This window comes from Loxodonta africana, chromosome 6 (genome assembly GCF_030014295.1).
Source record: "Loxodonta africana isolate mLoxAfr1 chromosome 6, mLoxAfr1.hap2, whole genome shotgun sequence".
Classification (NCBI taxonomy): domain Eukaryota; kingdom Metazoa; phylum Chordata; class Mammalia; order Proboscidea; family Elephantidae; genus Loxodonta; species Loxodonta africana.
The window spans coordinates 46,384,830-46,411,115 of record NC_087347.1 but is presented as its reverse complement, the minus strand read 5'-3'; the positions used below and the strand labels follow the sequence as shown (position 1 = coordinate 46,411,115).

Sequence of the window (26,286 nt, the reverse complement as noted above, 5' to 3'; positions counted from 1 at the left end):
GTAGTGAGATTTTTCCTTCCCGTCTCTGGGATGGCTCATTTTAAGCCTAACGGGATGGCAAAACTGACGAATCTCCTTGTTAGGGTTGCATATACCTTATTCGCATGGTCCCACCCAATCACCATGTGGGAGTCACAAGACTATGGATAGAAGGGCCATATTAGGTAATTCATTGCAATGCGTTAGTTTACTGTATTTTTAAATTATAGAGTTTTCATTTGGTTCTTCTTTATATCTTCCATTTATTTACTGAGACTTCCAATTTTTAATTTGTTTTAGTGTGTTTGTAGTTGCTCGTTGAAGCATTTTTATCATGGCTGCTTTAAAATCATTGTCAGTTTTTATAATTCTAACATCTCTGACTTGTCATTGTTGGCATTTATATTGATTGCCTTTTTATCATTCAGAGAGCTCTTCCTGGTTCTTGGTATAACAAGTGATTTTTTATTGGAACCTATAAATTTTCAAATTATGTTGTAACACTCTAGATCTTATTTGGTTTTAACTGGCTTTTTCTGACACTACTCTAGCTGTGAAGAGGGGGTACCAACTTGTTACTGCCAGATGTAGAAGCCCAGTTTCCCCACTCAGCCTCCCTTGACACCAAATGGGACACAGGGACTCCTCGTTACTGATGGGTGAAGGTGGGAGATCTGGCTCCCCACATGTTCTCTAATTACACTACACTGGCGGTGGCCTCTTTACCACTACGTTTTTTAATGGCGAAAGTCCTGACTTTCTACTAGGCCTCCTCAGCGGGGACTGGGGCATACCTCCCCATGTGGTGTCCTCTGAGAGAGGAAAGGCTCATTACTGAAATATGGGGATTAAAAACTCAGGCTCTTTACTTGGCATTCTCTGACACCACCCTGATGGGGGTGTTTGGGTGCCTTGTTAGAACCTCATGAGGAGGGAAGTCTGGGCTCTCCACTTGATCTTTCCTGGTGTGGGTGGGTCACAGCTTTTTCTGTAGTGTGTGGGTGGAATAGATCAGTTATTTCCTAAAAATTTTCTTATTTGTAAGGCTACGCTTTTCCTTGTCTTTTACCTAGATACAGCAGGTTTTTCTTGGGGCTTTTATTGTATGCATCCACTGGCATCATCAAGTTGCTGGTTCCTTCAGCAACAAATCTGCAATATAGGAGGCAAACAGAAAGCCCAGGATACTTACCACTGTGTTGTTCCTTGAGTTTTCCCAGGTCCATAAATGGTCTTCCTGCTTCTCTCCACTTCTTCTCTCAAAGTCATCTTATTTTTGTTTTATAGATAATGTCCACAAAGGGTCGGCAGTTCAACTCCGCTAGGCACTCCTTGGAAACTCTATGGGGCAGTTCTACTTTGTCCTATAGGGTCGCTATGAGTTGGAATCGACTCGACAGCACTGGGTTTGATTTTGGTTTTGGTTAGATAATGTCCAGGGTTTTTAGTTGTACTTAGCAGGAGAAATAGGGAAAAGTTTAGCTGCTTCATCTTCCCAGAAGCATCTAATGACTATTTTGTATTTGGGCACAGAGTTCTCCAGATAGAATGTTGAAAATATCAGCTGATTTGCTGGTAGCTGTGTATAAAATATATAAAGAAAAAAATGAGCTAAAGAAAAAAAAGCTGGTCAGTTTTTAAGCAAAATTTAGTGGGAATACAGTGTAATATAGAGGGAATATAGAGGGCCCAGGACTTGTATGGTTGAAAAATAAAAAAATTTCTCCAAGTAAAATATAGCCTGGGGTAAAAATAAGATCAAGGGCGTAAATGTAAGACCCTTCAATTAGATCTCTGAAAGAATTAAGGTAATAACTATTAGACAAAAGGGTTTTTAGGAATTTTCAGAGCACGCTCTCAGAGAATTCTTTTCCCAAAGTACAAGTAAGTCTATATGTAGAAAGACATGCCTTGAAAACAATTACGATGCATGACTTCAGGAGCATTATATAACTAGATACATGGGAAACAAAGTTTTTAAGTAAATTGTATAGATAAAAGAACTGTTTAAAAAAAAAAAAAAACACAGTTGCTGTACAGTCAGTTCCAACTCATGGTGACTCTGTGTGTGTCCAGAGGTCTTTTTGTATTTTTGAATAGTCTCAGCTCTTTTCAATCCATGCTAAAAGGACTGTTAGTGTGGACTAAAAAGGACTGAGACTACTGAAATGTACAAAAAGACCTCTGGAGCCCAAACTCCAAAAAGCAGTCTAAGAAAATGCTTAGCTGTCAACATAAACAACTTCTCCAGATGAATAGCCAAAGGGTGATAAAGAAGGAAGGGCGTCTCTGAGTGTATTGTTCAGAAACCAGAACTAAAAGTCACAGAACACACAATGAACTCGGGAGCCACTCCCAGGAAGCAGAATTGGGCCCCAGTCAAGGAATATGGCCTGACCTAGAATAGAAGGATCTGGCAATGCATTCATAGACGAATTTCAGAATTGCTATGCAATGACTGCATTACACTATCCTTTCTTCCTTTTTTGAATGAGTATTAATGAGATTTTCCTGTCCTTATTCCACCATTGACTACTGAGCATAGGAGAGATAGGTTACTTGTCTTTTTACTTTATAGATTGCAGATCAAGAAGAGCCACATCTGCACCTGATGTAGATCATAAGATCCTGAACCTGAAGTATTAAACCATGATTGGAAGAGAATTAGGGTGTCTTGGAATGGGCGTGAGTGTATTTTGCATGTGGGGAGGGATGTGAGTAATTGTGGCCAGAGGATGGACTGTGGTAGGTTGTAAAAATGGCTGCAATTCTTCACCTCTCTCTATATGTCCTTTGCAATATGACTTTGTAGTTTCCCCAGTTAGGAGGTGGAATCTACTTCTCAACCCTTGAATCCAAGCTGGTCTTATTACTTGCTTTGGCTAATAAGGAAGCCCTGGTGGCATAGTGGTTAAGTGCTCTGGCTGCTAACCAAAGGGTCGGCAGTTGGAATCTGCCAGGTGCTCCTTGGAAACTCTATGGGGCAGTTCTACCCTGTCCTATAGGGTCGCTATGAGTTGAAATTGACTCAACGACACTGGGTTTGGTTTCTTGGTTTTTGGCTAATAAATGTGGCAGAAGTAATAATGTGTAAATCCCAAACCTAGGCCTCATGTTGAATCTCACTCTCTTAGAATCTTGCTCCTGCCACCATGACAACAAGCCCAGACTATCATGCTGGATGATGAGAGAAACATAGCCTAGTGTCTCCTGCTACCCCTGCCAGTAGTCAGCCAATCACCAGACACAAGTGAGGTCATAACTGACAAGCCAAACCCTATTCATTCCTCCAGCTGACTACAGAGATCAGCTGACGCTGTCCCAGCTAACTGGTAGACTCAAAAGCAATAATAAATACTTGTTGTTTTAAGTTGCTGAATTTTAAGTTGGTTTGTTATACAGCATTATTGTGACAATAGATAACAGATATACAGTAAAATGTGCAAAAGCCAGAATGTGTGTAAGACAGAAACTTGTCACAGAAGGAAAATGCAAATGTTTTCCACTAACAGAGAGCGATAGTAAAGTGGTAAGACTGTGCCCTGTCAAAGGTGAAAAACTTGTGAGGACTGAAAAAACAAGGTAGTCTCATCGAGTTCTAGTTTTCACTGTACATGGAATACTGGAATAGCTGTCCAACTGATCTCCCTGACTCCATTCCTGCCCCCTCCAATTTCTTCTCCATACTGCTATAACAGTGATATCTCTAAAGTGCATACCTGACCATAAGTTTCCCTACAAAAATTCTTCATTGGCTCCCCATTCTCTTAGGATAAGGATTAGGGTTAAAGTATTATACAATAATCAAGTCTTAGCTTGCTTGCCCTTGTGCTTAAGTTCAAAGATCTCTGAATTCTGATGTACCTGGAGTGGAGCCTGGGTATGACTATGCTAAAATACATCAGCAAGGTTTTTGATACTCCTCCCTCCAAGGGATAAAGCCTGACTCTCATCCCCTTGAGTGTGGGCAGGATTTTGTGACTAGCTTTCAACAAAGAGGAAAAAAAAAAAAAAACCAGGAAAAAAGCAATTGTGGACACTAGGTAATAAAGGGCACTGAAGCTTCTTCACCCTTTCACTGTGGAGAAAGTTAACTTCCATGTCATGAGGAAAGGCCCACAAGGCAAGGGACTGAGGCCTCTTGCTAACAGCTAGTGAGAGGTTTCCTGCCAAGAAGTAGGTGAGTGAGCCATGTTGGAAGCTTATCCTCCAATCCCAGTCAAGCTTTCAGATGACTGCAGCCCTTTCTGACATCCTGACCTCATAAGAGACCCTGAGCCAGAACCACCATGCCAAGTTACTCCTGAATTCTTGACCTACAGAAATTATTAGATAATAAATGTTTGTTTGTTTTAAGCCAATAAAGTTTTGGGGTAATTCGTTATGCAGCAATATATAATCCAATATATAAGTGGATATATATCCAAGATTACAGTCTTGAGGCCTTATGGAGCACTGAGTCATAATGGACTTGGCGAAGGGTTTGGTTTTGGTTTTCTGCTTAACACTGGGCTGCTCTCAAGGGAAACTACTTTACAAGTGCCTCACCAATGTGGGTTTTATCAGAACCTAACAGATGTGGGAAGGAGCCTTGGTGGAGCAGTGGTTAAGAGGTCAGCTGCTAACCAAAAGGTCAGCAGTTTGAATCCACTAGCTGCTCCTTGGGAACCCTACGGGGCAGTTCTACTCAGTCCCATAGGGTCACTATGAGTCAGAATCAACTCGATGGCAATGGGTTTTTTTGGGGGGTTAACATGTGGAGAAAGGGAATTACCCAACTCCAGTCCCCTCTCATCTCCCTGTTTCACTTAAGTGTGAAAAAATAGCTGAGTACTTTTGAAGGTAATGGTCCAGGGTTACCAAAACAAAAACAAAAGCCCAAACCAAACTCATTGCTCTCGAGTCAATTCCGATTCATGGCAACCCAAGGGCACAGGTTCACTAAAAGGTAGACGCTTAATCATAGGGTTACGGAGTGCTTCCTCTCCCCTCATACCTTAACACTACATCATCAACAGGGCTTTACATGGGATTACAAATGAAAGAACCTCAGCTCCTTCTACCCAATACATCATGTCCAGCTTTCAACAAAAAATTATAAGGCGTGCTAAAAGGTAGAGAACCACAGGTGATTCTTAAAAGCAGTTAGAGAATCACTGCTTTGGATTGTAAGTTCATTGAGGAAAAAACTTTGAGTGACTTATTTCTGTATTCCTAGAGTCAAGCAAATTGACTGGCATATGATCATCTCTCAATAATTTTTTTTTGTTTTTTAAATAGCTTTATTGGGATGTAATTCACATACCATGCATCTTACCCATTTAAAGTATACAATGCCATGGTTTTTAAAATATTCAAAGTTGTGCAAACATCATCACAATCAATTTTAGAACATTTTCATCACCCCAGAAAGAAACCTCATACCCATTAGCAATCACTCCTCATTTTCCCCCAATTCCTCCTCCTTCCCAGCTCTAGGCAATCTACTTTCTAAACCAAACCCACTGCTGTCAAGTCAATTCCAATTCATAGCGACCCAATGGTAGAACTGCCCCATAGGATATCCAAGGCTGTACATTTTCACAGAAGCAGACTGCCGTATCTTTCTCCCTGCAAAGCGGCTGCTGGGTTTGGAACTGCCGACCTCTTGGTTAGCAACCAAGCACTTCAACAACTGCGCAACCAGGGCTTCTTCCAAACTTCTGTATTAGATTCTGAATAAAAAAATAGAATCTATAATTTCTGATTTCTGAATCTAGAAATCTTCATATATCCAACTAACGCTACTCAGGAAACTAGAGGGCATAAGACAAGAGAGATTCCCTTCACCTAGGGCATGTAGACTTCCCACAGATTTCTATACAGGAGAGAATTATTCTCCTTATATCTTTGGAACTTTCTCCATTTTAAGGCTTGAAGGACTAGAAAAACCTAACCTGAAAGGTGATCTATCCAAATGGGAGCATCGTATACTCAAAACTCTACATCAGATTACCTGACAGCGACTTTAGGGACGCACCTCCTGCTGCGCATGCACCAAAACTGTTGCCCATGCACCAAAACTACTGCCCATGCACCAAAACTGTTGCGCCCCCCCCGCCCCCCCCCCACTCGCTCCTCCTACCCCCTTGCGTTCTTCCTTTGCTCTCCAGGGATCTTTCCCAGACTTCCGTTCAAACTTCCCCGCCGCTGCAGAACCCACCAATCACAAACGGCCTTCCTCGGGCCACGCCTCCCCACCTTTCCCTTCGGGAAACCCAGCCTGTTTTTGCGCACATCCCTCCTCCCCTTACGCACGCTGCGCGCGGACGTCGGCCTATGACGCCACCGTCGCCCCGCGCCGGCTCCGGTCCGGGCCGCCGCCGCCGACCGTTGAGCGGGTTGCCGAAGCTCCTCCCTCAGGACCCCCAGCAATCCCTTTCGGGCGGCGATCTATGTGGGGGTTCAGGCTCCCGTGGTCGCCGCCGCTGCTGCTCCTGCTGCCGCAGCTCGTAACCGGAGGTGCCGCTGCCAGCTCTCGGGCCGGAACCATGAACCTGGGCGGCAGCAGTGGCGCGCGATGCTCCTCCTCGGCCGAGGGGCGCCGCCTGCCGTGCCTGCAGCTGTCCACGGTTCCGGGAGCCGACCCGCAGCGCGGCAACGAGTTGCTCCTGCTGGCGGCGGCGCGGGAGGGACAGGAGCTGCAGGATCTCCCCGGCGACTGTGCGAAGGAAAAGCCGCAACCGCCGCCCCAGCATCATGTCCTGTATTTCCCGGGGGATGTGCAGGTAATCTGGGGCCTGCCTCGGCACCTGGCCCTCCCCTTGTACATTAGCGCTTTCCCCAGATCATTACCTCAGGGCTGGTGCCGGCTTCCTTGCGTCGCTGAACACACCCACACATGCACTCCCGGAGCGCCTTTCGTCACTCCGGGAAATCCGAAACCGCCCCTTCCCCACCCCTGGCCCTCTCCCTCATGGAGCCCTAGGGGGAAGATGTTCTGGATGGGTTTCTGCCTCGAAAGAGATAGCTGTCAGTCCAGGCTTCCAGGCGGTGGAATTTGAGACGTAGAAGAAATGGGAACGCATAATGTATATTCATTCGATAACTTGGTGTCTCAGAGGTCTCTGTGTGTGTTGGCGCAGGGGACAGAGACATTGCTTTTAAGTTAATTTGGCACTTAGTGTTCAGAAAATGCTGTAGTAATTAAAAAACAAAGAAACCAAACACACACTGCAAGAGTATGACACTCATTAACCCTAAAAAAACGAAGGAGAAAGAAAAGGGACAGTAGTTGTTATGCATATCAATTTTTTTATGCTCACCTAAATTCTGTACTTTTGTTTTCGTGTGTGACTGTGGGTTTTTTATTATTAATTTTATAGCTGCAGGCAATATATCCGTGGTTATTTTTTCTTGGAAGCTGGATCATAATCTAGAGCTGCATTGCCTAATAAAGTAGCCACTTGCTGTGTCTGGCTATTCAATTAAAATTAAAAAAAAATTAATTCTGATCCTCAGATGTACTAGCCACATTGCAAATGCTCAGTAGCTATTGTGGATACTGTATTGAACAGTGCAAATACAGAACATTTCCATCATCATAGAAAGTTCTACTGGAAGTGCTGGTCTAGACAGGCAAAGCAAGAATGTGGCTAGATATATTTCTTGTACCATAAAATAATATTATTTTTTAAAATTGATGGTTTAAAAAGATAAACTTAAAAACTGTGTGCCCTGAGCCAAATAATGATTAAGATACACGTAGTAGTTTTTCTGCCCTGAAAATAATTGACTGGTCTCAATGACTGCTAATAAAAACTATGAAGAAAATAGTATTTAGATTTAAGAGAACAAACTTAATTTACTTGCTCAGATTTGAGAAAATAGTATGTGGTATCACTGACAATGACTTCTGGAGATTTGTGGATCAGCTACTGTGCACATGCCTATAACGATGGTGATGATGATGACAGTAACGATAACTAACGTTCACTGAGCACTTAGTAAGTGTTTTTGAAGTGTGCCAGCCAGACACAGTTCAAGTCTTGAGATGAGGTCCAACAAATACTATTAAGTACATCTGGAGTATGACTTCCCTTCCTTTCAATGTCATCCATCTTTTATGCAGCCTGGGATTCCATTAGCTTTTTGGACAATGATACACTGTTGATTTATGCAGAGTATAAGTGCTCTAAAAACTGAAGATCTTTTAGAGAATAAATAGAGGATAATGCATCAAAGTATAGACTTTAATGGCAGATTGCCTAGCTTTGGACCCTGATTCTGCAGTTTTTAGTTATGAAATCTCTGGCCAATTGTTAAATCTCTTTGTTGCAATTACCTCAGCTATAAAATTGGAATAATAATTTATAGGATGTCAGTACTGTGAATACTCAGTGAAGTACAGCCCTTTCTTATCCTCCTGATGAGTTTTTAAATTGTTGGAGTACCCGCTTGCTTAGTCTTGGACTTTTCCACTATCTGCATTCACTCTGTTAGTGATCTCTTTAAGTCTTGTGACTTACGTACTACCTGTACCCTGACACTCTCTCTACATTTGTTTATCTAGCTTGGACATCTTCCCTGAACTTTAGACTCAGCAATTTCATGCACACTATTTCCTTTTGGACACTTAATAGACATCTCAAGCCTACAATCTCCTGATCTTTATTCCTAAACCTGCTTTTTCTACAATCTCCATCTAAGCTAATGGAAACTACTTTTTTAGTTGTTCAACTTAGAAATCTAAAGTCATCCTTCACTCCTCTCTTTTACATATCATATCCAATCCATTAACAGATTCAGTGGTTTTATCTTTTAAATGTTTCTAGAACTGATTAGAATAATCATTTTAAAATGTAAGTCAAGTCATGCCACACCTCTGTTCAAAACTTACCAGTGGCTTCCCACGTCACTCAGGCTAAAAGCCATAGTCCTTTTGATGGCTCCAAGGCCCTTCACTGTCTCTGCTTTTTTCTACCGTTACTACTCTTTGTCTCCTTTTTCTGTGTTGCTCTATTCCAGCCACACTGGCCTTGCTGTTGCTCAAACATGTTCGGCATACTTCACCTCAAAAACTTTGCACATATTGCCTGGGACAGTCTTCCCGCAGATACCTGTAGGATTCACTACTTCAGCTCTTTCAAGCTTTTGCTCAAAAGTTACCTCAATGAGGCCTTTTCTGACCATCCTATTTATAATCATACATATACACAGGCTTCCTATCAACTTTCTCCTTTATTTTTACCCAGTTCACTTACTTAATTAGTTATTTATTAATTTTGGTTTTTGTCTGTCTTCATCACACAATGCTTGTAAACATATAAAAACTAATAGGCCTACCCCATACTGCTACTGGAGCAAGGTACAAAGAATTATTAGAAAAACTTAACATATGTCTTCTAGAGTTTGGAGACACTCATGATAAAGATTTAAGCAAGCTGGAGTACTTTTATAGCAGAGGAGAGCTACACTGGGTTCAAGCTGTACTTCTACCAAAAGTGGGGCAAGGGGCATTCTTCTTGAGCATAAAGTGGATGTCTCAATTAGGGAGGCTAGACCCACCACTGTAGGATCTAGCCTAAGAGGGCTGCCAGACAGAGCTTAGAAAGCCCCAAAATACATGACCAGGATATACCACCACAGGGCGTGGTCATCTGTGTAACCTGTAGGAAAGCAGAATTTTTAAAAAGATATGTAATAGCCAAAAATTGGCAATCAAAAAGAAGAAATTACTGATACAGGCAACAGGTGAATTTCAAAAGCATTGTGCAAAGTACAAGAAACCAGACACAAAAGACTACATACTATATGGCTATAAATTAATGGAATTCTAGAAAAGGCTGTAGTGGAAGAAAGCAGATCCGTGTTGCCGTGGACTGGGAGTAGGAAAAGAGGTTTAACTGAATAGGGGCACAAAGGAACTTTTTAGGGTCACAGAGAGGTTCTATAACATGCCTGTGAGGTGGTTACATAACTATAAAATTTGTCAGAATTCATCAAATTTTACATTTAAAATTAGTGAATTTTACTGTATATAACTACACCTCAAAAAAATATATAATTTTATATCCTGAGGTTTTAAAAACATAACTCAAGAAAATTGAAAAGCAGCTGTTGTTGGGTGACATTGCGTCAGTTCCTACCCATAGGGATCCCATGTGACAGAGTCAAACTGCCCCGTAAGGTTTCCTATCCTGTGATCTTTACAGAAGCAAATGGCCAGGCTGTTTCCCCATGTGACAGAGTAGAACTGCCCCATAAGGTTTCCTAGCCCGTGATCTTTACAGATGCAAACGGCCAGGTTTTTCTCCTGCAAAACTGCTGGGTGGTTTCAGACCACCAGCCTTTTGGTTAGCAGTCGAGTGCTTGTTAACCTTTGTACCACCAGGGCTCTTATAAAGAAAAAAATCATTCTCTTCCTCCAGAATCATTACTGTTGAATAAGAAAAACAGAAAGAGTTATTGAAACATATGTGAGTTACTATGGCATCAATTTTTCTGTAATTCAGATGATAAAAGACAATTATAGAATAAAAAAAGACATTCAACAAAAGGAACATCAGGAAGGTAATGGTAATTAAAAAAAAAAAATGGTAATTAGGAGGATTTAAATTACATGGACAACCAGATCCATTTAATACCAAATATTGAAGCAGTGTCAAGATGAGACAAAGCTTCTAATGGTACCCTAAATTTTTAATTGTATTTAATTTTAGTTAATTTAAATTTAAAAACTGATATTCAGTTCTTGGAAAATTTTTAAGTGTATTTGGAACAATTTGGATATGTCCATCTACTTTTTCAACAGTAAATTTTATGAAATCTAAATGCAGGTCAGGTATTTCCGGTGAGAATTTAGCATCAAAATTGAGATGTGCTGTAAGTGTAAAACACACACTGAATTTCAAAGACCTATAAAAAAAAGAGTGTAATTACCTTTTAATAATTTCTTAAATTGGTTACCTATATAAATGATAATAATTTGGAAATATTTTATTTTTTTATTGGGCTAAGTCACATATGGTAGTAAAATTAATTGCATCTGTTTTCATTTTTTTAATGTGGCTACCAGAAAATTTTATGTGTGGCTCATGTTATATTTCTGTTGCACTGTGAGTTGTTTATTGTGCATCTCTGCATAGAATGTGAGCTCTATGTAGACGGATTTATTCTGTTCCATCCTGTGCTCAATCAGCAGGTATTAAATTGTTTTGATAAGTGAACAAATGATTGAATGAATTGCCTTTTTTAAAAAAAGAAAACCCACTATAAATAAAAACTAAATTTACATATATATCGTAGGACATAGACAAAAAGTTGATATTGTTGATAGATATAAAATGCATACAAATAACTAAGAAAAAGGCAAAGATCCAAATAGAAAAGTGCAAAGGATATGAACAGACACAGGTGGAAATCCAGATACCTAATAAGCTATGAACAAAATTTCAATCTATGAAATGTGCCTATGAAGTTTAACAAAGATAAAAGAAAAATTACACCCACTGTTGGTGAGGAAGCATGCCTCTCTTAACGGCAGTATACTAGTCTATATCACCAATTATGAATATTCCTTGACCTAGTTTTTCCATATCTAGGAATTTAAATATATAATCACCGATTACATGTGTGCAAAGATGTACACAAAAATTTTCTGTAATGTTTATTATAGCATTGTTTGTAATACCAAAGTTGAAATCAAACATAGTGTTCATGTTGCTAGAGCAATCCAAAGAGGCATATCCAAAGAGGGAGGGGTACAGAATGGCAGCTTTTATACGGAAATGTTTTTAAATTCCATGTTGGTCAAAAAATCTGTCTACTAACCAAATTTATATTTGCTGTTAATGTGTTAAGAAAATAAATGTGTACTAAATAAAATTTATCATATATATAAATGTAATCAAGGAGCTATGGTGGTGCAGTGGGATCTCCTGTTAACCAGGTTGGTGGTTTGAAACCACCAGGGGCTCCTCAGGAGAAAGATGTTACAGTCAGCTTATGTAGAGATTTATAGCCTTGGAAACCCTATGGGGTCTTGATGAATTTGAGGAAAAAACTAAAGACGTGACTTTTTCAAAATCTTAGAAACTAATGACAGATTTGGTTTTCATTTCTAGTATATTGACAATACTCTATAATATCCCAACTTTTTCCACAATAAAAATAGGAAACTGTTTTGTGGAAATGGTTTTATGTTAATGTGTATTAATGCTTGTCTTATCTTTCCTACCTTTCAGAATTATCATGAAATTATGACTCATCATCCTGAGAATTACCAGTGGGAAAACTGGAGTCTAGAAAATATTGCCAACATTCTAGCCCACCGGTTCCCCAATAGTTACATTTGGGTGATAAAGTGTTCCCGAATGCATTTGCACAAATTCAGCTGCTATGACAATTTTGTGAAAAGCAACATGTTTGGTGCCCCAGAACACGATACTGACTTTGGAGCTTTTAAGCACCTTTATATGTTATTAGTTAATGCTTTTAATTTAACTCAAAACAGTCAGCTGTCAAAGAAGAATGTGAATGTCTTGAATAAGGATTCCAAAGCATCTAATTGTAAATCCACTTCTTCTCTTACTACTAATGGATGCCAGGGAGAAAAAGAGAGGACCTGTGAAAAATCTGATGAGTCTGCCATGAGTTTTTATCCACCATCACTAAATGGTGCATCTTTTACTTTGATTGGATTCAGTAAAGGTTGTGTTGTTTTGAATCAGTTGCTTTTTGAATTGAAAGAAGCCAAGAAAGACAAGAACATAGATGCCTTTATCAAAAGCATAAGAACAATGTACTGGCTGGATGGTGGTCATTCTGGAGGAAGCAATACTTGGGTTACTTATCCCGAAATCTTGAAAGAATTTGCACAAACAGAGATTATTGTTCACACCCATGTGACACCTTACCAAGTACGTGATCCAATGAGATCTTGGATTGGAAAGGAGCATAAGAAATTTGTTCAGATACTTGGGGAGTTTGGTATGCAGGTAACTAGCCAAATTCATTTTGCAAAGGAAGCGCCTTCCATAGAGAATCACTTCAGGGTTCATGAAGTATTTTGAGACCCAAGAATATTAATGTACATGTTCAGTGGAAGAGCATAAGCACTTTGAGTGTTATAAATTCAGATAACAAGATGTAATTCAATAGATGCATCAGTTTGGGGGAGGGGAGAACACATTCCTAAAATGTGAGTGTAATGTGCAATTGTAGTATTCCTTCATTGTGAATGTGAGCAGGTTTTTAATTTAGACTATGTTATAGTTACTTTGAAATCTAAAAAGGTGGTTTGTGATAATCCAATGAGGAAATATAAGAGCCTTAAAAATAAAAGTTACAATATAGTCCTTATAAAAGAGAACTAAAATTGTTATTGTTGAGAATAGTTGATTTTGAGTAATGTTTTAAACTAATGTTTTACACTCATTTTGGTGAGAGTATAACAGTAACTATTTTGGCATTCAAAACTTTTCAGTGGCAAACACTCCATTTCTCTTCAAACAAAACAAAGGCACACTAATGTTTTTCATGATTTTGGAGTAACTATTTTATACCCTACTTCTTATGTTTTGTAAACTCGTGAACTTACTCTTTAATCTGTCACCAAGTGTGTTTTTCTCTGGAGTTGAAATACATCTGTTCCCAAATATCCAAGAATGTATAATAGTGTAAAAGTTGGTTTTTAAAGGCATATTACACTTAAGCACTGTGGCTTAATTTTTATTGAAAACTTTTTTATTACACAGTGTCTTGAATTTTGGACCCAAAAACCAATTATTTTGGAAAATTGATTTAAATTAAGCATAATTATGTACATTGGGTAAAAATATACTACAGCACAGATTTTAGATCATTTCATTGTATCAGTCTTTTCAAAGAGATCAACTTAGGTAAAATAAATATATAATGGTCTATTTGTTAGTGCTCTGTTGAGGAGACGGAGTCCACAGGTCTAAATGAGTGTTTCTCCAGAAGCATGATTTTGTCTGCCAAAAGAAAACAGCTCTCTTTGGCCAAAATGCAAAATTATATTGCTGTAAGAAAAGTTACAAGGGAAAGTTTGAAGATACAAATGATTTACTTTTGGCTCAGAAACTGAATTTTCTTAACACTGCTACGTAATTTGGGTGGTCTCCTTCTGCCCATTTTTTCATAGTTCTCACCTGGAACTAGGTAAATACATTTTGAGAAACCAAGATCTAAATGAATGTCAACCAACATTAAACACAGCTGTGTGATTACAATAAAAAGTGAGCTGTAACTTTTTTTTTTTTTTTTACTGTTTATTAGTAATTAGCTTTTTCAAGTCATGAAATAACTAAGCAGGGAAGTAACATTCTACTTAAGGACTGAAAAAAATAAGACACTGAAGCTTAATATCTTAATAACCCAGGGCATCTAAATTTATAAAACAATACGGAAAAGAATAATTTCTTGGTTTCTTCCCAGGATTATATTTTAATGACTATAAATACATTCCAACTATTGAGAGACTGGTGAGAACTTCTTACCTACCAAATGCTTAAAAGTAATATACTTTTGTTGTGTTTTAACACTTAATTCTATAAACTACAGAATAGCATTTCTAAATTTTTTCCCCCCACAAAGTAGTTTTATATTTCTTCAGTTTCTTTAAATACCTGCTGTTTCTTTTCAAACACAAAAATTTCCATCAGTGAAACAGGTCAGCCTGATTATAATCTTTTATTACCTTGCCTTAAAACACCATGATTAGTTGGATGACTGTTTTCATTTTTAATATTTGGTTAAATTCACATTAATGTAAAATAGCTGAGTTGCTGATGCTCTAATGAGGGGGGAAGGAAGGGAGTTTAGGACTGACTGAAATGAAAAAGAGTAGAACTCTTAGCAGAAATATTCAATTAAAAATCTGAGATGTTTAAAAATCTGGGTTCTTCAGCTGCCTACTGTCATGTGGATGCTTAATTATTATTATTATGTGTTCAGTGGATATTAAGAACTCATGGGGCACCTGAAACTGCCATCTCGTCAAAATGAGACAGTGTTGAAAAGTAAAAATATCTTCTTGAATTAAAATATATTCAGATTGATCCATAGTCAGATGTTTTCTGTTTTATACTTTTTAAGTTTGTCCTTTCTTGACATTTGTTTAAAACTGTTTTGTAAATGTTTTGGACTGTGTCTTTGTCCTGAGAGAGTCAACTGAGAATTAATCATACAAATAATGTGAAAGTTGTTACCACCACAGCATGAATGTATAATTATATTAAAATTAATAATCCACAGAAGTCTGTTTGGGTGTGCTTTATATTTTTTGACTAGCATAGTTAAATTTCAGACATTTAAAAGGAAGCTATTTGTCTCTACCTTGCCAGTTTGGGTTTACATACATGTTCTTGAAATTCAGGTGAGCAACTTTGAACCTTTCCTGTATGAATACATCTCTTCTCCCCTTTTTAAATATCTCCATAAAAAATTATTTCCATTTCCTAAGTTGGATTTCCTAGAGAACAAAATAGCTCAAATAAATTGTTCCTTTTCTGTGCTGATCATTTCAGGTATCTGTATTCCTTTAGCTCTTCTTCAGAGACTTGGTTAGAAAATGATGTCATCTATTTTTCATTGTTCATTCATCTAGATTCTGAGTACCTACCAAGAGCAAGGAAGGCACAGTTCTAGGACTGAGGACACAGCACTGACAAAATCTCAGCTACTGAGTATGGAAACGTGCAATAGACTAAGGTTTAAGTGGTAAAATATGAAAAGGTAGTATTCATAAAATGTTACATTTCATTCAAGGGCCTAATGGAATTGACTTGATGGCAGTGGGTTTGTTTTTAAGAGAAACATGCATTAGAGGATAAGATGTGAATGTTGTATGCCATCAGTCGATTCTGACTCATTGACCCTAGAGGACAGAGTTGAACTGCCCCGCAGGGTTTCTTAGGGCGTAGTCTTTACAGGAGCAGGTCACCAGGTCTTTTCTCCCGTGGGGCCTCTGGTGCGTTCAAACTGCAGAACTTTTAGTTAGTAGCGGAACACTTAACCACTATGCCAGACACGCTAACCTGTAAATTCAGGTGGTTCTTTACCAAGGCAGAGAAGCCCAGCAGCTCTTATTGGTAGATGTGTGCTGAGTTACTATAGGATGGTCATTTGAGTATCCCATTTAACCTAGCAAAATACAATTTAGGCATATTTGAGACACCCAAACATTCATGGCTTCTATGCTCAAAACAAGACTTAAGGTAACACCAATGATAGAAGGATGACTGCCAAGGACAGACTAGAACTGCCAAATAGGATTTCCAAGGATTGCCAACCTGCTGCAAAAGGATGGAAAGTTATGAAATAAACTGTTGACTGTTTCCCTTGTTTTGGTATTTCAAGAAGGTGAGTTTGAAATTACTGAATAAATACAATTCCAATGCAATCATGTACCAAGGCAAATATTGTTAATATTCATGAAAAGCTAAAAATTATACTTTACACATTGTATTTTTAAAGTATATGTACAAGGGCATAAAAAAAAAATTGAAGAAATACAAAACTAGTTTCCAGTTTGCCCACCCAATCAGTCTCTTCGAGGCAACCACTACCACTAGTTTCTGTGTATCATTGTAGATTAATTCTGTGCATGTACAAGTAAATGTTTATATACAGTATACCTTTATCTTACACAAATCGCAGCATAGTTTCATACCGGTTTTTCATCTAAGTTACCTTGGAAAAATTCCATGCCAGTGTATATATTCATTCTTTGCGTAGTATTCCATTATGTATTACACTGTTGTCTACCTATTCATTAGTTTTACTTTAAATCCTTGTCTGTGTGACAAGCTGTGCAGTGAAGACCTTTGTTGTAAAGTAAAATTCTTGGTGCATCAGGTGAAGTCCTCAAATTCTGCAGCCAAAGAAAAACTACATAATCTGTTCAAAAGTATTTGAGATGTGCTGCACATGAAGGAGAAAGAAAGGACAATTGGTAACCTCCCCACAATGGATTCTCAGTTTCTATCTCAGCCGTGTGAGCCTGGATAGTCATTTAAGCAGTGTGCGGTGATGAAGATGATTCCTAAGATTCCCTTCCAGCAATAAAATTCTGTGATTTGGAATTCCTGAGAAGTTGCATTTAGCATACTATTTTATACTTTAAAACAAACATCCTGTATGATCTTAACCTTGTAGGCAAAAAAAAAAAAAAAAAATTTTGTATTTAAAATAAACAGGCACTAAATACCATGACCAGAAAAATAATTTTAAAACTTTACACAAGGTTCATCTTTAGCTTTCTAAGTGTTCTAATATTGCAACAGGTGCCACCTCAAGTCTCTCGTAGCAAAGAAAGAATTAAAATGCAAGAACTAGCATTAGCTGTGACTATGGACCTGCCCTTGAACTATCTCCTTACAATTTTTTTTAACAACTCTATGTACATGTTGGAACCCTGGTGGTGCAGTGGTTAAGCGCTTGGCTGCTAACCAAAAGGTCAGCAGTTCAAATCCCCCAGCCACTCCCTGGCAGCTCTATGGGGCGGTTCTACTCTGCCTATAGGGTCACTATGAGTCAGAATCAACAGCAACGGGTTTGGTACATACAAGTTAGCTTTATTTTAATACGGAAAATAAATTTCAGAAAGGTTATTTAACATACCTAAGGTCAAACAGAGTCCTGGTGGTGCAGTGGTTAAGAGATCCACTGCTAATCCAAAGGCTGGCAGTTTGAATCCATCGGCCACTCCTTGGAAACCCTACAGGGTAGTTCTCTGTCCTATACGGTCACCGTAAGTTGGAATTGACTCAATGGCAATGGGTTTTTTTTTTTTTTTTGGTTTTAAGGTCATAGTTTGCCTCCCCAATAAACAAAGTGAATTGAAATGAATATTCAGTGGTAAAACTATAATCTGTTTTACTTCCAAGTTTCCTACAAGATTCTGGGTATATACTTTGCAAAGATTCTTTTACTGGTTTCAAAAAAAAAAAAAAGGCAGAACCAAGGAAGGCTTTTAAAAAGCTGGCTATAAATACTCTGCGAACTAAGATGGGTTTTATCTTCCTTCTTTCTGAAAGAAAACGAATTGTTAATGAAGTTCTTTCCTTAGGCTAAGAACCAAAGATCAAAATTTATTAGATATGGCTATTAAAACAATTCCTTTTCTAACAGACTTTTCCACCTTTGTTGTCCTAAATAACTTTAGTATCTTTTCCCAAAGACACTTAGGAAATTCAGAATAATTTTTTAGACAATTTTCTTTTACTTACAATGTAATTTGCTTTTTACATCTGAACTTAATCTAACTCCGTATACAGGAAATGAGTAGATACAGTATCTTCAACAGAGAAAATGTTTTTTCCCAAATTAAAATGCCCCAAATTCATGTACTCTGAGATTGCTTTACATGGGTACATTTGTCCTCACTAAATAAATGTATCTGCGCTTTCTTCAATGACACTGCAATGTAATTACTAAGTGCAAAACAAAAATGGCACAAATCCGCATACAATGGCTCACTGTCTTTCAACGACATTATTAGGGTCTCTCATTTATACAGCCTAAAAAATTTTTCTTTAAAAAAGAAGAGGAGGAAGTGTTTAGTGGGGGAAATTTCAGTTAGGTTAACGGTAAATTAAGTATAAAAACTGATCTGAATATTTTCCAACATTCAAAAACTGAAGGGGTGGTCATAGGCAAGAAAAACCAGGATCAGATCAAACATTTGTTTTGGACAAATCACAAACCTAATAATCCAAATTACTATCATCTTAATTCAGTGGTTCTCAATCATGATTATACATCAAAACAACTGTGGGGTCTATTAAATATAGGTACCTATACCAAATCCCAAACATACTGAATCAGCATATAAGAGTTTGGGGCCTGTCTTAGTTATCTAGTGCTGCTATTAAAGAAATGTTACCAGTAAATGGCTTTAACAAAGAGAAGTTTGTTTCCTCAAAGTAGGCTAAAAGTCCAACTTCACGATATCAGCTTCAGGGGAAGGCTTTCTCTGTCAGCGTTCTCATCAGTGATCCCCTGCACTAGGAGCTTCTCTGAGCAGACCCCAGGTCCAAAGGACATGCTGTGCTCCAGGTACTGCTTTCTTGGTGGTATGAAGTCCCCCTGTCTCTCTGTTGGCTTCTCTCTTATCTCAAGAGATTGCCTCAAGACACAATTCAATCTTGTAGATTGAGTCCTGCCTCACTAACACCACTGCCACCCATTCTCATTAACATTATACATTATAGAGGCAGGATTTACAACACATAGAAAAATCATACAATACCAGGAATCATGCCCCAGCCAAACTGATACACACATTTTGGGGGGCCATAATTCAATCCACGACAGGACCTAAGCATCTGTATATTTTTAAATGTTTCTCAAAAGATTCCGATTCTAGGCAAATGTCCTAGGACTGTTGGTTGACCACCTTTTTTCTTTATCATAATCCTGATTAAAAAACATTACACATTCTGTCCCCATATACACCTCACATGCCTCAGAGAAAGATGATTCAATCCTGGCTCTACGAGTAGACCTGAGTGGCCTAAGTGCTATTTATTCCATACTCTTCGCCAGTAACTGGCACAGGGTCTAAACTCTTTAGACCAGTGAAACCCAAAGATTTGCTATAGAATTCTGGGAAAGCTTTCTCTATTAAGAGAGGGCTCCTGGAAGCCAGCCTGACTCTTCTGCTTCATGTAAATGAACATGCACACAGCCCCAACTGCTACTGCAACTATCCCATAACCACGAGGGTAGCCAGCCTAAGGGTAACACCAATGCTGTGGCTGAAAAGAGGGGGTAAAAAAAAAACCTAGGTTCTTGGTAACACTATTGAATCACTGGATGAAAAACAATGAAGCCCATTCTATCAGAAGACTTCATCTTTTGCCAGCCAATACATTTTCTTATTGTCTAAGTAATTTAAAGTTGGATTTTCAGTTACTTGCCTCTGAAAGCTAGAGTGGTACCAGTAGAGTGTTCTTTCAACTCTAACAATCTGTATAAAGTAGAAACCACATAAACACCCCTTCATACTTATTTAATCTATAAATCTAAGACTATTTATCTATCCTATTTTAACAAAGTGAATTTAACAGGAAACAATTTATATCACTGTATTTTTCCATTGTTTGACCTGAATTTTATTAAAAAGTTTATATCCATTAGTACTGCCTCGTTTACTCAAAGTTCTTGCTGTAGGCTTTGTCTTGGATGTGTAAGACCATTCGTCGTGCATAAAAGTCCCTGTACTCCTCTGGTAATTCAGCCAGCGTTTTTAAGGCTCTGTCCAAAATCTGTGCCGCTCTTGATGCTGCCGTAGGATCTTTGTTTCCATAGGTATCTGTCTTATCATAGCATTCAGAAGGAAGGTGCTTCCAAAAGACATTTACTCCCACTCCAAACTCTTCAGAAATTACATTATGGAACCATAAAGCTAGAGAACGTTTTAAAAAAACAAGTTAAAAATAAAACCTACAGTTAAAAAAAACCAAAATGTCAGTGAAATATCACGAATTACATATAGCCAATGTAAGAAATAATTCTTGTAACCAGATCCCTTCGTTAGCACACTACCAGCTTTTAACAGAATCGTTTTAACTTTTGTGAACTGCCAACCAATTTAAAGTGTCAATAGCACAACCCTAACTTTTAAAACCTTTGGAAATAGCAATTTTTCCTTTTAACTTGAAAGACATAATAAAGTTATATTTGTTTTGTAGTTCTCTAATTTGGGGCTGCGGTTTGTGTTACTTGTTTACACTTCCTGAGTCATGCAACCACATCAAAGGTGTTTAATTTTTGTACACAGAACATTTCAATTATTTGAGGAGAATCTTTGGCCTTTTCTGATTCAGTACAGTAATCCTGTACTTTTGTTCTCAAAGACTTCCTGTTCAAGATGTAATTTGGTTTTCTAACTTGCTTAAATTTGCATTCATTGTGGCCTCCTCAGTTTTATATTTCTTATACAATTATACTCATTTATATTTCTTTCAGCTCCTTTACAATAAATATATAAACCTAAAGCAAATATTTTGGTTGTAGAAGGGATAAGTGAACTTTATCATATTACATAGCTAATTAATTTTTTACTCCCACTAGAAAGTTTCTTTGTTTTTTCAACTGAATATAAACATTTTCAAAATATTCCTGTAGGTGCTATAGGAATACTAAAGTGACATAACAATATAACAAACATGAAATATTAATCACATCAAAAAATGTTTAATCTTGTGAAATGGAGAAAGGAAAAATTACAAAATGCTAAATTTTAGAAACAAATTCATTTTACGAGTGCTCTAGGAAAAACAAAACCTTAAAATATTTTGATTTCCATAACCAGTTTTCAAACATAGTTTCAATCTTAACTACTCTTTCAAAAATCTTTTTTTTTTTTTTTTAATATAACAGGTGAAAAAGCTAACCATACTGTTAAATACAAACCTAAAGTTGGAGCTTTTGTTTAAAAATCTATGCAAACGTTCAGCATTTTTTTTGAAATTCTATACAGAATAAGGGAAAATTGCATAGCCCTTAACCATGCTTCCAAGATATAAAAAACAAAAAATTCAGTGTAAATTTAAAAGATGGCACTCCCATTTAAGTATTCATGTGCTGGTTATTTCCAGTGAATTTAAGAAGTCAAGATATCAAATCTTAACAAAATAACAAAACAACGCTCCTTGTCCTCAAGGAATTTATAATCTAGCCCCAAATGAGATAATCAGGTTTTTATTTTAAAATGCTACTTCTTTACTTATTTTTATCACCAAAAAGAGGTATTAGCAATTATTAATATATTAATTTAGATATGGAAAACACAACTATATAAAGAGAAGTTCTTAATGTAGTCCTTTAACCTTAATTATGATTTTTATAATCTTCAGGTATTCACTTCTAAATATTAAACATGTTAATTACATCACTCTAGTTAGTAATAATATGGAAATTTTATGGACTGTCAAACTAATGTCTATTTATTGCACAAAGAAATTAGGTGACACGAATTCGGACTGTTATAGAAAAATAATACACACAAAAGATATCACAGGTTGAGATTATAAAATCTTGGTATTTAATAAAACCTCTAATGTATTTTAGTTTTGAAAAATATTTACTGTTTCTTGGTAAACACTTAAGTGACACAGTTCTAAGATATGCAAATATTTTAGAAATAAAATGATTAAGAAGAAAAAAAAAAAAAAGACACAACCGTTTCCTGGATACAAAGTGTCTTGCTTGATGTCATTTAATAAAATAACTTATAACACAATAATAATATGTTTACATGGTTGGCTTAGAAAAATTCACTTAATTTTGGAAGAATTTGCCTAAGTGTACTTTAAACATCTTAGAGGCTACATCAGAATCAACTTGAAGGCACCTAACTATCACCACCACAACACTTTAAGCATACTCACACACACATATAGTTGTGTATATAAGTCCCTTGTATAGGACAGGATACATATAACAAATATACTTCTGTCCTTAAAAAATCACACAAATGATGAGTGACGGAGTACAGATTTTACAAATAGCACACTACGGAGTTTCAGAAATCTTACCAGGAATGAATAACACATCTCCAGCTTCAAGGGAACATTCATATCTTCTAGCCTTGGAAAACAGTGGGTACTTAGCCAAGTCTGGGTTATCTATATTCAGCACTTCCGATTTAGTACCTAAAAAGTTCCAAGAAAAGGATAATATAGATTGAAAAAAGTTAGCACTGTTTAAAAAGTAATCACAAATATAAATTTGAAATTTTATTTTTTTTCTGTACAATCACTGAACCCACATGGTGAGAACAATACCTATTCTGAAATCCAAGACAATTTTCGATGACCCACCCTCTAATTATAACCACTGGCACTTTTCTTATATAATTGAGACGACATGAAAAATCTCATTCTTCATATAGCCTATCATTACCTGGATACACATACACAATGGAGAAAACAATATATCATAATTAGAAAGAAGTCCTAAGATGTTCTCTGGGGATAAAGAGACTTCTCCCAAAGAGTAACTGAATAAACTAGACTTTAGAAATATAGATGTAATAAAAAAGATCGTACCTGATAAATATAAATACTGGGCATCTCGAGGACTGAATAATACAACACGCTTTTTTCCTGTCACTTGTATTAAGAAGTTATCCATAACCTGAAGACCAATAAGAACTTACAGATAAGCAGTATCTAAAATTCAAATACACAGAACCAATAATATTACAAACCAAACCCACCGCTGTCGAGTCGATTCTGACCCATAGAAACCCCACAGGACAGAGCAGAACTGCCCCACAGTTTCCAAGGAACAACTGGTGAATTCAAACTGCCTGCCTGCCTTTTGGTTAGCAGCTGTAGCTCTTAACCCACTATGCCACCACGGTTTCCATATTTCAAACAGTTAACCATAAATCCCATCCTTTAGCAAAAATGTTGCCTTTTTCAATAAAGACTTGACTTACATGACCTAAAAATCCTTAATGTTGTAATCTAACAATGAAAACATCTGTATTCCACATACAACTGTGCCTTTATAAAAGACATTTCTGAAACACTGCCTTAAAATGGAAAGGTCTCGTGAACCATGAGGATATCTGGAGACAAGAAACTATTTACCCTTGCCCAACATTAACTGGCAGTGAGAGTAGTTAAACCTATTTGAGGCTCCCCTTGGTTAATATTTATTTCACTTATCTGTCAAGGAATGCTATATGGCCAACATTAGACCATAGATTGAAAGCCCTGGGAAAATACAAGGTAATGCTGCAACCACTGCTCAACTCTTTCAATATATGGCTATCCATAACCTAGCTATAAAACTGTTATCATTGAGTCAACTCTGACTGATAACAACCCTAAAGGACAGAGGAGAACTCCCCCTACAGGGTTTCCAAGGCTGTAAATCTTTAGGAAGCAAACTGCCACATTTTTCTTCCACAAAATGGCTGATAGGTTCCAACTACCAACCTTTAGGTTAGCAGCTGAGCCCTTAACCCCTGTGCCACGAGGGCTCCTTAATTTGGATATAAATACATTGATTTCTAAATTATTTCCTTAGGAATATAATCCGGCAAATGTTCTTAACGTACTTATTAATGAACTTCTGACTTTTCCTGTGTACACAGGGTATACTTTCTTGCCACAAACTGCGAAAAATGTTAAAAGGCAGAGCCACATAATTCCCAGAGAAGGAATTAAAAGATATATTACACAAGATATATAAATGGTTATTAACATATCCCTTCTAAAGAAACCCTGGTGGCATAGTGGATAAGAGCTATGACTGCTAACCAAAAGGTCAGCAGTTTGAATCCACCAGGCACTCCTTGGGAGCTCTATGGGGCAGTTCCACTCTGTCCTATCGGGCTGCTGTGAGTCGGAATGGACTCGACGACAACGGGCTTTTTTTTTTTGGTTTCTACCAAAGCATTTCTCCTTTTAACACTAATCCTTCACTTGTCTTGGACCTTAGCTATGTATTTATAATTACCATTACTTTGACTGACTTTTACCTTAAGAAAAGCTTTATTTATTATAATCCCTTGTAACTCCAGGTTTTTACCTGGAGACCACTTAAAACACAGGAATATAGTTAAAAATGTATCTGAGCCCCCACTTCATTTTCTCACCACGTTGTTCATGTAAGACCTTTATAAAACAATATGCTAAGATTTCGTATTTAATCATAGTTACTATGTTGCAATCCTATCAAGCAGTCCAGCTGAATTGCAAAATACATGCACTAGACACAATAATTTGACTTAGACCTTAAAAAAAAAAACAAAACTCTTATTCTTTGGAAATCTATTAGGTATTATTTTAGCTTTCTAAATTTCTCCCAAACCACACCAAAACCAAACCCACTGCTGTCAATTCGATTCCAAATCACAGTGACCCTACAGTGCAGAACAGAACCATCCCATAGAGTTTCAAAGGTTGTAATCTTTAGGGAGGTAGACTGCCACATCTTTCTTCTGCAGAGCAGCTGGTGAGTGTGAACTGCCAACTTTTCAGTTGGCAGCCAAGTGCTTTAACCACTGTGCCACCAGAGATCCCCAAACCACACACAACACTAATATTCGTAATGCTTTAAAAATATTTATATGTACTTATATAGATACATATACATTTAAGAAAATAAATTACACTAGAGAGAAAATAAAATAATCAAGATCAATATTCTATGTATCTTGCCGCCCTACAAATACAGCAGACATTTGACACTGTCAGGGCATATATATCCTAAGGCCTTCAAATTCTTACAGTTGGAAATGGCTCTTTACAAGCCATTGCCTTTCTCCTGAGTAACAGTTCCATCAGAGGGCACCATTTACACAGCTTCATGCCACGAACTTCTCACTTTTTCCACTTTCACAATATCCCCCCCCTTGTGGCCATTTTCACACACGAAAAAACCTCTTCATAAAGCTTAGCATACACAGGATGGTGAATGATGACCACAGAGAAATATAAATGTGAAGAGCTAACTAAAAAATTACTCCACATCACCACCTAGCAGAACACTCAACTTCAAAACTCATGTTTCAGCAAATTATGTCAAGAGATCTTGACGGTAGCCTATAGAAAGTTGAAACTGGGAATGTTAAATCTGTCAGTAGCTTTAGATTTCACATTTACGTAGCATACATCATAGTGAGTCCAAAGTTGTAGTCCCGGTGAGCTAATACGAAAAACACTCGAGAAGAACTGCTCCTCTTTGAAGAAGTCTGGGAGCTTAATATCTCTTTCCAATAAAGGAAACTGCTTTCTGATATCTGCGACATCCTGCATTGAGAGAAATGTAACAATAAAACACTAGATAAAAAATAAGGGAAGTAAGGATTTTAATAGTATACACAATATTGGCATAATGCCTATTTTATCTAAGGTTGCCACCAGACCCCATAATATTAAGAAAGAATGGGGTAAAACTTGGTTCACTGCTTTAAAATGCCATGATGTGAGTCTATATGCCAACACATGATCTTTCAAGTGAAGGAATAGCAGACTATGTAACAGAACTGCAGATTCAACAATATTATTATTGTTAAGCTCAATATGCTTCATAAATAGAAAAGTTTCTTACTTTAATCAAATATTATACAACTGTTATCTACTCTAATATTAAGCTTGTTAAGTTCAGGAGTCAACAACTTGAGCTCCAACAACTGTATAAAACCTGTGGGTTCTACTAAGGAAGAATAAAAGGGAAAAAGTAAAGAACTAAATAATGAGATAAAGAGAAAATGTATCATTTTACTTATACCATTTTAGGGACCACTCCTTAACACTGCAGTCATATTAATTTGACTCA

The 26,286-nt window shown here is 37.4% G+C and overlaps 2 protein-coding genes across 5 annotated transcripts in view; one reads left to right on the top strand and one right to left on the bottom strand.

Annotated features, from left to right (window-relative positions):
- The first annotated feature begins 6,298 nt into the window (after positions 1-6,298).
- C6H2orf69 (chromosome 6 C2orf69 homolog) lies at positions 6,299-14,149 on the top strand. Its single transcript, XM_003406148.4, has 2 exons — positions 6,299-6,746; positions 12,204-14,149. Exons 1-2 carry the CDS (start codon positions 6,414-6,416, stop codon positions 13,029-13,031), a joined length of 1,161 nt encoding a protein of 386 aa, XP_003406196.1. The 5' UTR covers positions 6,299-6,413; the 3' UTR covers positions 13,032-14,149.
- Positions 14,150-14,204: 55 nt separating this feature from the next.
- TYW5 (tRNA-yW synthesizing protein 5) overlaps positions 14,205-26,286 on the bottom strand; it is a 24,736-nt gene continuing 12,654 nt past the window's right edge. For all 4 annotated transcript variants that reach the window (XM_023542563.2, XM_023542560.2, XM_010602579.3 and 1 more), the window contains 4 exons: positions 25,620-25,757; positions 23,040-23,127; positions 22,527-22,643; positions 14,205-20,392 (listed from right to left, as the gene is read on the bottom strand). In XM_023542563.2, coding sequence (XP_023398331.1) covers positions 20,136-20,392; positions 22,527-22,643; positions 23,040-23,127; positions 25,620-25,757 — 600 coding nt within the window. In that variant the 3' untranslated portion in view covers positions 14,205-20,135. The remainder of the gene's footprint in view (positions 20,393-22,526; positions 22,644-23,039; positions 23,128-25,619; positions 25,758-26,286) is intronic.